The sequence below is a fragment of the Sparus aurata genome, chromosome 1 (assembly GCF_900880675.1).
Source record: "Sparus aurata chromosome 1, fSpaAur1.1, whole genome shotgun sequence".
Taxonomy (NCBI): domain Eukaryota; kingdom Metazoa; phylum Chordata; class Actinopteri; order Spariformes; family Sparidae; genus Sparus; species Sparus aurata.
In genome coordinates, this window is record NC_044187.1 from 3,121,211 (window position 1) to 3,135,476 (window position 14,266).

The 14,266-nt window shown below is 42.7% G+C and overlaps 1 protein-coding gene across 1 annotated transcript; it reads left to right on the plus strand.

Moving 5' to 3' along the window:
• Positions 1–2,046: 2,046 nt before the first annotated feature.
• LOC115593127 (ribonuclease inhibitor-like) lies at positions 2,047–9,522 on the plus strand (the record flags this gene model as incomplete). The annotated part of the gene is made up of 5 exons (XM_030436507.1): positions 2,047–2,174; positions 3,752–3,925; positions 7,403–7,576; positions 8,036–8,209; positions 9,376–9,522. Coding segments are annotated over 5 exons (684 nt in total), but the record flags the coding sequence as incomplete, so codon positions are not given.
• Positions 9,523–14,266: the final 4,744 nt, after the last annotated feature.

Sequence of the window (14,266 nt, forward strand, 5' to 3'; positions counted from 1 at the left end):
ACCGGTCTTATGACTCTTATTAGGACAATTTTACATCCGACTGCATGTTAATAACGACCAAACCAAGAAGAACCAAGCGGAACGTCACACACCCTCATTGCTACTTAACGTTAGCTTACTAGCAAGATAACTTGATGCTAATGCTAGCTAGCATGATTATGTCATGAATGTTCGGTGAATTTAAAACAATATAATCTAAATGTCATACCTTTCTCCTTTGCACGTTTCTCCTGGTTCAAGGTTCAAGAGTATTTATTATCCCCTAGGGGCAATTTGTTTCACAGCAAGTAGCAAACATACAACAAACACCTCCAAAAGAAAAACATTCAACATATGTCATTTAAAAGCCTGATCACTGCAGGGACAAATGAATCTCTCCATCTATTGATATTACATCTCGGAAGCAGGTATCTGCGTCTGGAAGGAAGCAACCTGAACTCTCTGTGCAAGTGGTGATCAGGGTATGCCAGGATCAGTCCGGCTTTGGTCACTGACCTCTCTTTGTGCAGCTCAGAGAGGTCATTTAGGGCTGTGCCCGCAACTTTTATGCACACCCTGACAATTCTCCAAATTTCATTTTTGTTTTTACATGTTAAAAGACCAAACCAACAGATGAAGTTAAAGGTTAGTCAAGACTCAATAAAACAAACATAAAACATTCTCATAAAAGTAGTATCCACATTAAAACCACAGAGCTTTCGATAGAAGTACATCCGCTGATGAGCCTTCTTACAGAGTGTGTCAACATGGGCTTCAAAGTTCAGCCTATCATCAAGTACAGTTCCCAAATATTTGTACTGGCTCACAACCTCCACCTTTTCCCCAAAGATCACTGCAGGTGTGGTAACCGTACTAGTTTTTCTAAAATCACTGAACATTTCCTTCGTCTTTGAGACATTTATACTTAAAAAGGAGGACTCACACCAATCAGTGAGGTCCCTGACCACTGGCCCGTGATCAGGGTCATCACTGCTGAGAAGAGACAGGATGACTGAGTCGTCAGCAAACTTTAAAATATGACGCTGTGGATACTGCCTGCGACAGTTATTGGTGTATAAAATAAATAAAAGGGGTGAAAGAACACAGCCCTGAGGAGCACCGGTAGAGGAGAAGAGGACATCAGAAAAAACCCCATTGACCCGTAACCGCTGAGACCTTTCAGTTAAAAAGTCCATCAGTCATCCTATGAAGCCAGAGTCAATGCCATGAAAACTATGTAATCTCTCAGCTAAAATATGGGGTTAAATACAGTTAAAAGCCGATGAGAAGTCAATAAAAAGTAATTTAGTAAATGTTTTCTTTCCCTCAAGGTGCTTTAAGATCATGTTTAAAAGAGTTCCTGTTGCATCCTCCACCCCCCGACATCTGCTGCTCTTCTTTTCTGCACTTTTGAAAGTGTGCCCGGATGCTTCTGCCGTTCCATTTTCCGCTCTGTAACCCATCGACACACGCCAACCGACCGACTGCACATCAGCGCTCACGCTAGCATGTTGTGACCGTGACGTAACAGCTGAAGGGGCTTTACATCAGAATTGTCATTTCTTTTATTTCCGTTTAATTTATTTTTTATGTCAAAGTATTGTTGTAGATAGAAGGATGGCAAAAACTATAGAAAAATTAATAGTAATAATTTTTATTATTTTTTCTTGCCGCATATTTGGCGCCCTCACTAGGTGGCGCCCGAGGTAAGCGCCTATGTCGCCTGTAGGAAGAACCGCCACTGTGTTAAAACCTTCATCTAACAATATGAATAATTCACTCTGAACAGCCTCAATTATTGATTTTCATCTTAGATTCAAAATCATGTTTTTTTAAATTATTTTTTAAAGTGATGATAAAAATACACTCTCCACTGAAAAGTTAAATAATCTCTATTTTAACTATCAGACAACAACAAACATATTCAGAATTGTCTTTTTTAAACATTTGAATGAAGCTTGTGACATTTATACTGACTGAATATTTAAACTGTGAAGTCACATCATTTATTCTTTATTCAGATTGTGGAGCTGCAGTTTGTCAGGGATCAGCTGTGCTTCTCTGGCCTCAGCTCTGAAGTCCAACCCCTCCCATCTGAGAGAGCTGCAGCTGAGTCACAACAACCTGCAGGATTCACGAGTGAAGCTTCTCTGTGCTGAACTGGAGAGTCCAAACTGTCGACTGGAGACTCTGACGTCAGACACCATTTTTTCCGTCTGTGCTCAGATTAATATGATGTGAAAGTTGTGTTGACACTAAACTGCAGACATCAGGCTGATATAATAATAATAATAATGATAATAATACATTTTATTTAAGAAGCGCCTTTCAAGACACTCAAGGACACTTTACAGGGGGACATCAAAAAAAAACAATGGATTAAAAAAACATCAATTTAAAACATTCAATAGAACAACATTCAGACATCCAAATACAAAAAAACATACAATAATCAACATTCAAAACATCAATGAACATACAGTGTACAACATTTAATAAAACAGCAATAGAGGAAGGGTGGTGTTACAGTTAGGGGTGGAGTGAATAAGCAATTTTAAACAGGTAGGTTTTGAGTCTGGTTTTGAAAACAGGGAGAGAGTTGGTATTACAGATGTCGGGTGGTAAGGAGTTCCAGAGCTGGGGAGCAGAGTGACTGAAAGCTCGGCTCCCCATGGTGCGGAGGTGTACAGGGGGGAGAGTGAGGTGGAGGGAAGAGGAGGATCTGAGGGAGTGTGCTGGAGTGGAGATGATCAGACAAGTAAGGAGGGGCGAGGCTGTGAATAGCTTTGAAAGTGTGCAGAAGGATTTTGAATTGAATTCTTTGTTTGATCGGGAGCCAGTGAAGCTGCTGTAGGATGGGGGTAATGTGGTGGGAAGAAGGGGTTTTGGTGATGATTCGTGCAGCAGAGTTTTGAACCAGTTGAAGCATATGGAGGGACTTGTTAGGGAGACCAAGAAAAAGAGAGTTGCAGTGATCTAAACAGGAAGTGACAAGACTGTGGACAAGGATGGAGGCAGTGCTGGGGGTGAGGGAGGGACGGAGTCGGTTGATGTTTCGTAGGTGGTAGTAGGCAGAACGAGTGGTGTTATTGATGTGAGATTTGAATGATAGAGTGCTGTCGAGGATGACACCCAGACTCTTAACCCTGAGGGGAGGGGAAAACTGAGGAGCTGTTGATGAGAAGGGGGAAGTGGTCAACTTTGGATAATGCAGATTGGGTACCAATTAGAAGAATTTCAGTTTTATCACTTTTTAATTTCAGGAAGTTTGAAGTGAACCAGGATTTGATTTCTGATAAGCAGGTGGTAAGGGAAGAGGGCGGGAGTGTGGAGTTTGGTTAACTAGAGAGGTAGAGCTGGGTGTCATCAGCGTAGCAGTGGTAGTGAATGTTAAATTTATGTTAAATTTATACTGATCCACACAGAGTATAAAGTCTGTTTTCTTCTTCTGTGGTTTAGTCCATTGACTGTAGCAGAGCAATGTTGAGCTGCACATTTAAAACCTTCATCTAACAATATGAATAATTCAGTCTGAACATCCTCAACTATTGATTTTCATCTAAGATTCCAAACCATGCTTTTTAAAATGATTTTTTTAAAGTGATGATAAAAATACATTCTACACTGAAAAGTTAAATAATCTCTATTTTAACTATCAGACAATAACAAACATATTCAGAATTGTATTTTAAAACATTTTAATGAAGCTTTGTGACGTTTATACTGTCTGAATATTTAAACTGTGAAGTCACATCATTTATTCTTTATTCAGATTGATGAGCTGCAGTTTGTCAGAGATCAGCTGTGCTTCTCTGGCCTCAGCTCTGAAGTCCAACCCCTCCCATCTGAGAGAGCTGGAGCTGAGTTACAACAAGCTGAAGGATTCAGGAGTGAAGCTGCTGTGTGCTGAACTGGAGAGTCCAAACTGTCGACTGGAGACTCTGAGGTCAGACACCATTTTTTCCTTCTGTGCTCAGATTAATATGATGTGAAAGTTGTGTTGACACTAAACTGCAGACATCAGGCTGATATTATACTGATCCACACTGAGTATCTTCATGCTAAAGTATGTTTTCTTCTTCTGTGGTTTAGTCCATTGACTGTGGCAGAGCAATGTTGAGCTGCACATTGTTGGGAATCGTTATTGATTATTGATGATTAATTAATATGTTATTATTAATTGATTACATTTATTATAGTTGATTATTGAAACCTAGGTAACTATGAGTCATTAATGAACAAAGGGGCACCACCCTGAAATCAGGGATCAATAATCAAATGATTTACCTTTGAGTCTCATAGCCTGAAAAAAAGTCAACTGACCATCTCAACCAGCAGTTATCACAATATTGGATTGTGCAAAATAATCACAGAAGCTGCTCAGTTAAAGTCAACAGTGTTTATTAAAGCTTTTCTCCACAGAACAAACCACCTACTTTAACAAACAACAATTTCCTTCACAAAGCTAGCAACATCAAAACATAAGCAAGCCAAACAGGCACCTGGGTGGAGGCGTGTGTGTGTGTGTGTGTGTGTGTGTGTGTGTGTGTGGCAGGAAGTCCCCAATAAAGACTACAAAGATGGCCGAACGTGGCTTGGAAAATCACGTTCGCTGGACTACAAATTGGTGGGCGTGACTTGGGAAGTCTCGTCGGAGAGACTACAGGGAAACACAGGACGTGACTTAGTGTCACACGAGAGCGCGAATTCCGAGATGATGAATTTAGTTTCACTGATTCATATACCTGGAATTCAATAATGGCGGCTGTGATCGTGTCGACCAAAGGTGATCACTAAACGTGCGCACAAAGTTTGAACAAAGGCAGCGGTTGCACCGTCTCTGATCTCGTGTGCGGTTTGATCACACGAGGGGTGAATTTACAGGGATAATAGCCACTGTCCCAGAAAGGTAGCCGTGCTACCGGGGAAGTCCGTCTTTACAGTCAATAAAGGGGATATGCTGGACACACGTCTTATGTTATAGCGGGGTTGTTAACTATAAGTTTACAACAGATCGCCCTAAAGAGTACGTGTATCTCGGTGTGTGTGTGTGTGTGTGTGTATGTGTGTTATAGGGCTGCACGAAAAATCGGAAAAAAATCGCGATCTCGATTCACACATACACGTGATCTCATTTCTACACACGGTGATTCTGAAGCACTTTATATCTCGAGCTGAATCACAAACAAATGCTCCTATTTTCCTCCCGGATTTTTTGAAGCGCCCCCAAACGCAGCACTGCCGCTGCCTCCTCCCTCCACCTGTGGTAAAGCGTCTTTATAACACGTGATTCAGTGGAGGAAGCCCGCCTGCAGTTGAGTGTTTGGAAGGAGTGAGTGAGAAGCCGTTTTTAGACAGGGCAGCAAGCCGCCAATCTGCCCGTCCTTTGGGCAGCTAGGTCCACGGTTTTAGACAGAGGGCGGCAAATTGAGGGTCTGTTTAGGTCCGTCGATTTCCCGCCTCGGAGGATACACTTATTTCCATCTCACCTGCTAGATTAGCAACTGGACAGCCGCTGAGATCCGGGAGATGCTAGCGTCTCTCTAGCTGTTTCGTTGTGTTAGCTTGTTGATGTAGAGCTAGCTAGAAACGGTCGCTACTTTCAAATTAAAAGCCCTCCGCTAAGAACCCAGTTCTAAACTCCAATGGGGTGCAATGTAAAGCTCTTATTTTGAAGACAAATTAGTTGTCAACTGTTTACCGCCCAACTTCGAGCTTCATGTCACGTCACATGTTTACGTGAGGAATATTATGCCTCTGTTTTAGAAAGCTGATCAAAGCAGCTATCACATATCACACTGTACAAAATGAGGGATGAAAGGATGCCCTCGCCCTGTCATCTTGGAGACTTTTTTTTTTGTTTTACTTTTGTAAAAATAATTTCTCATCCAATGACAAAACTTGAACAAAACAAAAAAAACATTGCTTTGGCAGAGGCATAGTCGTATGCCTCTGCCATACTACAATGTTTTTTTACTCATCAGTGCAATAAACATTTTGTGAAAAAATCGTGCCAGAGAATCGTGATCTCAATTCTAAGCCATAAAATCGTGATTCAAATTTTTTCCAGAATCGTGCAGCCCTAGTGTGTTAGTAAAAGGGGGAAGAAGCTACGCAGGGCTTAGCAGACGACAAAGAAACAAACACAACAGCCATGTGGTGCACAACGGTCGTCTCTCCCTCGAACAGTGACCTGCACGCGAATCGAGGTTCGTTTATCGTCCGCTGATCGAGCCGGAATACGACGTATTGTGGTCACACAGGGCGGCAAGACTGTACAGGCTGGATTAGCCTGAGTGAGCTCCTAGCGAGCGTAGCAAACACAGTTAACACACAGTACGGGTAACCATAAATCGGACTCGGCGGTCCTTTCACCACAAAATAAAAGCACAACAAAGAAAAACACGCTATATACTATCTGTTTCTGCCCAAACAAAAGCCTCTTACTTGGATGCCGCTTGTTGCGGTAGCGCGGGGTCCGTCTGACCCGAAGCTCCAACTCGTTCGGGAGCGCGGGCGCGGAATCAGCTTTAGCGTCCTCCAGCTGATGGCAGGCTGTCCACAGCGATATGTCGACTCGATGGAAGGGACGGTTTCCTTCCTTCTGAAGATTCTTTTCTTCCTTCTGCAGGCAGTGAGGAAACGGCTGGGTTGTACAGCGTTCCTCTCGGGATCCAAAACAGTTATGATGAACGTCCGAACAAAAATGAAAGTGAAACAAAAACAGTCTCTGTGTCGTCCAGCGAGGAGGGAACTGAAATTAGCTCAAGCAAAAGTGGGGGGAAAATGAAAAACGTTTCTCGGAGTTGTACCCTTATGGCAGCAGTTGCGTGAAACCGAAGTCTCTTCACAACGGACGCTGCCTGGGTAGAAAGAGCAGGAGGGGTGCGTGACCTTTTAACATGGGAGTGACGTCATTGAGATCTTGGCGGAGCTTCTGGGCTCACAGCCAATAGGGACCCGGGTGACGTCTTGGGGGCAGGTCAACCTGGTCACGTTTTTCACACCTGGTTGGCATTTTTCCCTGTTCTTTGTTTGGTAGCTCCTCGTGTGAGGCCCTAGTAGTTAGGCTTCTGGTTTCAACTACAGGCCTCTCTTGGTCTCTTTGTTTGAGACATGTACATGAGGGCACGAGGCCCAACAACATTTAAAACCTTCATCTAACAATATGAATAATTCACTCTGAACATCCTCAACTATTGATTTTCATCTTAGATTCCAAATCATTTTTTTTTTAAAAGATTTTTTAAAGTGATGATAAAAATACATTCTACACTGAAAAGTTAAATAATCTCTATTTTAACTATCAGACAATAACAAACATATTCAGAATTGTATTTTAAAACATTTTAATGAAGCTTTGTGATGTTTATACTGACTGAATATTTAAACTGTGAAGTCACATCATTTATTCTTTATTCAGATTGATGAGCTGCAGTTTGTCAGAGATCAGCTGTGCTTCTCTGGCCTCAGCTCTGAAGTCCAACCCCTCCCATCTGAGAGAGCTGCAGCTGAGTAACAACAAGCTGCAGGATTCAGGAGTGAAGCTTCTCTGTGCTGAACTGGAGAGTCCAAACTGTCGACTGGAGACTCTGAGGTCAGACACCATTTTTTCCTTCTGTGCTCAGATTAATATGATGTGAAAGTTGTGTTGACACTAAACTGCAGACATCAGGCTGATATTATACTGATCCACACTGAGTATCTTCATGCTGAACTCTGTTTTCTTCTTCTGTGGTTTAGTCCATTGACTGTGGCAGAGCAATGTTGAGCTGCACATTTAAAACCTTCATCTAACAATATGAATAATTCACTCTGAACATCCTCAACTGTTGATTTTCATCTTAGATTCAAAATCATGTTTTTTTTAAAAGATTTTTCAAAGTAACGATAAAAATACATTTTACAATGAAAAGTTAAATAATCTCTATTTTAACTATCAGACAATAACAAACATATTCAGAATTGTATTTTAAAACATTTTAATGAAGCTTTGTGACGTTTATACTTACTGAATATTTAAACTGTGAAGTCACATCATTTATTCTTTATTCAGATTGAGGGGCTGCAGTTTGTCAGAGATCAGCTGTGCTTCTCTGGCCTCAGCTCTGAAGTCCAACCCCTCCCATCTGAGAAAGCTGGACCTGAGTAACAACAATCTGCAGGATTCAGATGTGAAGCTGCTGTCTGAACTTGTGGAGGGTCCAAACTGTCGACTGGAGACTCTGAGGTCAGTAGAGAGTTGGAGTCAGTCTGTGCTGGTTTCAGCAGTATTGTAATAAACACAGTCAGTATCAAAGTAAAGATCCAGCATTTCCTGCTTTCCTCAGTGAAGCTGTGAGAGGAGAACGGTGACAGGCTTCATGATTGGACAGAAAGAGATAGAGGGGGAACAGTCAGCCAATCAGACGAGCCAGAAGCTTGTTGTGATGGTGTGTTTGAGTTGAAGTGAAGACGAGTGTTGTTGTTGTGTTCATGTCTACAGGAAGTAAAGCTTGATCACAGCTGACAGCATCACAGGATGTGTAGAGACAGCGGTCCTCATCCATCAAACTGTTGTAGCATCAAATCTTTGTTCTCTCATTTCAACACTAAACAACTGATCAGTCCATCTGTGTCACAGCTCTCAGGTCTACGGTGGCCCTGAAGGTCAAAACACAACAACATTCCACCAAACATCAAACTGTCACCAGAGACTTGGGTTCTGTCCAATAACAAACAAGAACGCCATCCCACCTTTTCCATAACCTGAAGTGTGGTTGTGTTTGGACCTTCAGGGCCACCGTACAGATCAGTCTGACCGAAGCCTGCAAATCACTGACTCTTATTTCAGAGAACCACGGTTACATTTAGTAACCATGTGGTCTTCTCACAGACCAGAACCTCTGCTGAAGTCCAGTAACCACAGCTGATGTTGACTGTTCAGTCTTTGTATGAACATGTAGGAGCTTTAACATCAAATATTTATCTGTCCATCTGTCTTTTGTTTTATCCACATATTTTCAGAACAGACTCCATATTTACATATTAGTAATATTTCAAAGTAGATGAAATATTCAGGTGTGACTGAGACTCTGGTTTTTAACAGCAGTGAATCATCATTAAAGTGTTTCTGCAGTCATGATGCGTTCAGGGACTCTGAGCAGTTTATTTCACTGTGTACTTGAGTGAAACCTGCAGAGTAAACACACTTGATGTGTCTGCAGGTCTGTGAGCTTCACTCCAACATGTTAACATGAAGCTGAAAGGAAGCTGGCTACGCTACACAGCCACTCCACTTGTGGTCTGAACAGGACTGAAGTCCTGCTGGTCTTTATATCACTGACTGACAGCTGATGGAGGGAGTCTCTGGAAACACTCATGTATCACTTCTGCTCTCTCTCATTCTCTCATCAGCTGGTGGTCGTGGCCTTCTCTGTCAGAGCGATGAGAAAGGTGGAGGTGTTGAGAGGATCAGCTGTGTCCTGATGATCCAGAGAGGTTGAAGCAGCACCATCAGCTGGTGGGTGGAGAGGCTCTGACTGGGCGGAGAGGAGAGCTTCATCCAGCAGTGACTGACAGACCAATCACAACACGTGGAGATGACTGTCAGTGCTGCAGTGTGAACTGCTCTGAGATCAGCTCCACTGTCCAGTCCAGCATCATCCCTGTGTTCCTCTGGATGTGACAGAGTGTCATCAGTTTATCTGGACTGCTCTGCTGCATCTGCCAAGGAGCCGTCACGTTAGGAGCAGACAAAATAATGACTTCATTACTCGTTAACAGAGACTTGATGTTCTCTGCAGTTAGCTGGGAAACATATGTGCAGATATCAGCGTCGCCTAAAAGGCAAAAATCCAATATTGTTCATCCGTTGTGTAAATCTACAGTCATTTAAAGTGTCCACAGGTTAAACTAGTGTGAACTAGTGTAAAGTCTGTGCTCGTCTCTGTTTTCTCTGGGACCTTATTTTCCTCTGAGGACCAAAAGTTTGTATTATGACCTCATTAATGTTGTAAATATTCAAATTCTTATATAAAACTACTCAGTGCTCCTTTAAATAGTGTTGTTGTTCTGTACAGACAAACAGTATTACAACAGAGAATAAATGTTGTAATGACATTAAAATGTCTTTATTTTTACAGGCACAATCAGAAGGTGCTGGTTCAATATTTCATTGGTATAAATCTGATTTAATGAGAGAAAGTGTGAGGTGTTAAAAGTAGCTGATTGAGGTTTCAGGAAGGAGGAAATCAGCAGGATAGATGAGGCAACAGCGCCCTCTTGTGTTCATACAATAAGATGAGAGGTGACTCGTGTCTAACAGCTGCCTCTTTAAATGGAGAGGCACAATAACAACTAATACACATCCACATATTTCTACACAGGATAACAATAAGACTTCATTTCAGAAAGCAGAGCAGGACGTGTCACGTTTCTTTAATTATCGCTCGGCTCCTGATTTGTTCCTGACAGCAGCTGAGCAGCATTTTGTCCACCTTGTGTTGTTCTTCATTTGTGACAGCAGTACAGTAATATTAGGGCTGTGACGTCATCCAATCAGAACCTTTGGAAACACTGATGATGTCACTTTGTTGGCTGTGTACCAAAGTAACATGTTTTAGTTTTGTACATGTGGAGAACAAGATGTGTAGGTCAGGACGTCTCTGCAGCACTACAGCACTTCATTACAATGATGTCTGTCACACATTTGACCTTTATGGAAACACTGCAGCCTCTGTGATTTGGATACTTGGTCACATTGTGACTTTAATAGTATTGTGATGAAGTGTGCAGCCCTTAGTAACAGTTTGTTCTCCCCCTGAAGGCAAACACAGGACAAGATATCAAAGAATACACCTGAACTGGATCTTAAAACAAGTCCAGCTCAAATCTATCAGGAAGAAATGAAACAGGAGAATAAAAGTGTTCATTTCTCTCAAAGTCTCCAAAGTGACTTTACCAGCAGAACATGAGACAGAAGAACACCTGGTCTACCTGCCCTGCTGATATTAACAACAACTGAGCCGCTCTGTGCTCTTAAATCACCATTAAAACTGGCTCATTGTAATTTGTGGACGAGCTGCCTTAAACACAGCTCACAGTGGAGCTCAGTGCAGACTGACGTCAGAGCGGAATTACACAGTACGTCCACTAACGAGCAGCAGAGGCGCCATTACACAACTAATCAATACAGCACTCCCAATGCAACAATGATGAACCTGCAACCAGCAGAACAAATGAGGGCTTTTGGTCAAATGTGCACATATTCCATTAAAACACATGTCAGAAACAAAAAGTACAAACTGAATGTTGTCTGTGGTTTCTTCTGTCTGTTCCACCTGCGCAAGGTGTCGGCGCTGTAACTCTAGAAAGACTCTGCTGATTGGAACAAAAGGACTGTTTTGAACAGTGTTGTATGAATGAACACAAACTCCAGCTTGAATAATGATCAGACTGGACCTGCTGAGGAGACTCAGGTGGTCCTCAGGACTGCAGGGGCCACTCCCGAGGGCCTCGCCTCACTCTGCCGTGGCGTCGGCGGCCATTTTCTACGGACGGAGCGGTCGGCAGCATCGGGACCGCTGACGGGAAGAGACCTGACAAAGTGACCAAGAAGGCCTCGGGATGCCCGGCGGTCTCAGTGCAGGTGGTGGGAGAAAGAAAGGGGGACGACAGCTCAGCTCTTCTCCCGGTAGAGAGCGACCCCCACCCTGTGTGAAATGCTGCCAATACTCTCCTCAATGTGTTTGTGTTCCTCATTCACACTGTTTCTATTGTTTCTGCTGCTGTTTAACTCATATTTATACGGAGAATCTTCTCTGCAGTTATTGATGCGACTGTGTTTCATTGATGCTCTCTGTCTCTGAGATCCTTTCTGCTGCTGGAAGATTTTGCTCATCTCCCTGTTTTGTTTCCACAGTTCTCACTTGTGATGTCATGAGGCTGATTATAGATTATAAGATACAGTTGTTGGTGTTCAGCTGACTAATTAAAATGCTGATGTGCAGCAGTTTGTCCCCCTCAGACGTGACGACACATTCTAATATGTGGTTCCTGGTAGTTGTGAAGTATAAAGAGTTCAGAGTCAAACAGACGTCGGCTGAACGATGTTCACACTGTTTAGTGAAAAGAGTCCAGTTCTTGTTTTTCTGTGTTGTATTTGAACTGTGATTGATGGTGTTGTGATGATGAATGATTGACTGACTGATGCATTGATTGATTGATGGATGTATTGATGAGCATGTGTGTGATCAGGTGCAGTCAGAGCATCTACAGTGTCTTCTTGCTGCAGCCACCAGGGGCACCAAAGTCTAACAGGTGGAACTCTGCAGGCCTTTGCTCGCTGCCTTCACTTTGTTTGGATGTGCCACATAAAACAGACAGACGCCTCGTGCTCTGGCTGGAATGACTGAATGTGCTTTAGACTGCAGCCCGCTCCACCAATCAGAGCACAGCTGACTAATAATCATATGGATATTAAACACAGTGATAATAATCAGGATAATATCAATAATAAATCCTCAGCATCGTGACGTTTGATGTTGTTGTGATAAAAAGATAGAAATAAGATCCACAACTGAAACCAAATTCAAGTTTAAAACATGAAAATACAACTTTTTTAAATGGTGACGTGTGAAAAGACGCCATCAGTGGAAGTATCAGATGGTGGCAGGGCGGCGTCCTCAGGCTGTTTTAGAGGCGGCGCACCGCTGTGCAGACGGTCCTGATGCATTTTTACTGAAGATTACAGAGATTTTAAAAGTAGAACTAGTTCACCTCTGCAACACAAACACACAGGGAACTATTAACTTCACCTGGTTAACGATTTAGAGGCATGCACAGACCAAATCATGTTCTAGCATGTAGGTCAGCCAAGAGGGCAACACATCATCCTGTTTTCATTATAAAGGTCCTCACAACACATCTGCATACAGCTGCTGATCACACACATGGAAGTCCAAGCACTGAAAGGTGAAGGAGAACAAGAGACTCTGCATCAATCTGAGGCATCAGAACAGTAGTGTGGTGAGCTCAAAGCCAATAATCTGAAATAATATCCAGTTTCTTTCATAGGATTATTCAGCTTTAGGTCTGTGTTGGTCACAGAAACTAAAGCTTTGTCAGTGTAGATGTTGCCTCATTCTGTTTGTTGCCGGCCTCAGGCCGAGGGGAACCTGGGCCAGCAGCAAACCAGCTGTGGAGCAATGAAGAAAGGCAGCACTAGATACTGCTGTCAGCTCTACAGAGACTTAATCTGAAGTACACCTGAGCTTTATACTTCCTCATTGTCCAAGCCTATAGTGCCACCTGCTGTCCAGGTGCTGTAATGTGGGACCTTTTTAAAGAACAGAACAAAAAGCAATTTACAATTAATCAAACAACCTTTGGACTTTTAAATTCAGCATAATATGCTCAAAGACATTTAGGGGGTGTCTGTTTTTCACAAAACTACAAACAGGTTAATTTTTCAAACTCTACACTCTCATCAAGACTGCCATAAAGGTTTGCACCTGATGCCAGGTGAACCAAACTGTGAACACTGTAGACAAGGAACTCCTCCCCATACAAATGCCTTCCCTGGGCAGTGAAGTACACCAACAACTCCTCTGCACTGTGATTGAACTGTGTTGCCAGTCTTGGACAAACGAGGATAGATAACACCACACTAAAAAACAGGAAGTGCTCATAGAGCTCCTTTGAAATAATGCCCTTAAGCACAATTCTTCCAGTATAAAGGACAAACTGTCTCAGTTCTGTGGCCTTCCATCTGTCAGTGTTTTCCAAGCCTCTTGGTTTCCTTGCAGACACATTAGGAATGCACGTTCTGAGCTTCAGAAGCTTCAGACTGGCCTGCTTAACATGCCCAGATGACAATCTGACTGTTTGCGGTCCCTCAGACACTAAAGGATCAGTTTGTTCATGACCCCAAGACAACACTGGTGCATATAATCTGCAGGAAAGTGCTCAGTCATGTTTATCTGCAGCTGCAACATGGCGACACCACTGAATGATGGTGATGCTCCTCCTGAGACTGATCTCAGAATGATTGATCAGTCCTCAGTGTTAGATTGGTGATTTCAGGATATATCACTCGATGGCCGTCCCGCAATCCTCTCTGGGTACATTTGTCACATCCATAATAACCTGAATACAGTTTCATGGACTTTACCAGAGCCTTGGCTGGGGCATCACATGTAACACAACGCAGCTTCACCCTCATCAAACCACCGTCTGTCTCTAGTCCACTTTCCATTATCCTGCCAAGGTCACCAACAACATCATCAACAAAGTCAAGGTTAGTTGG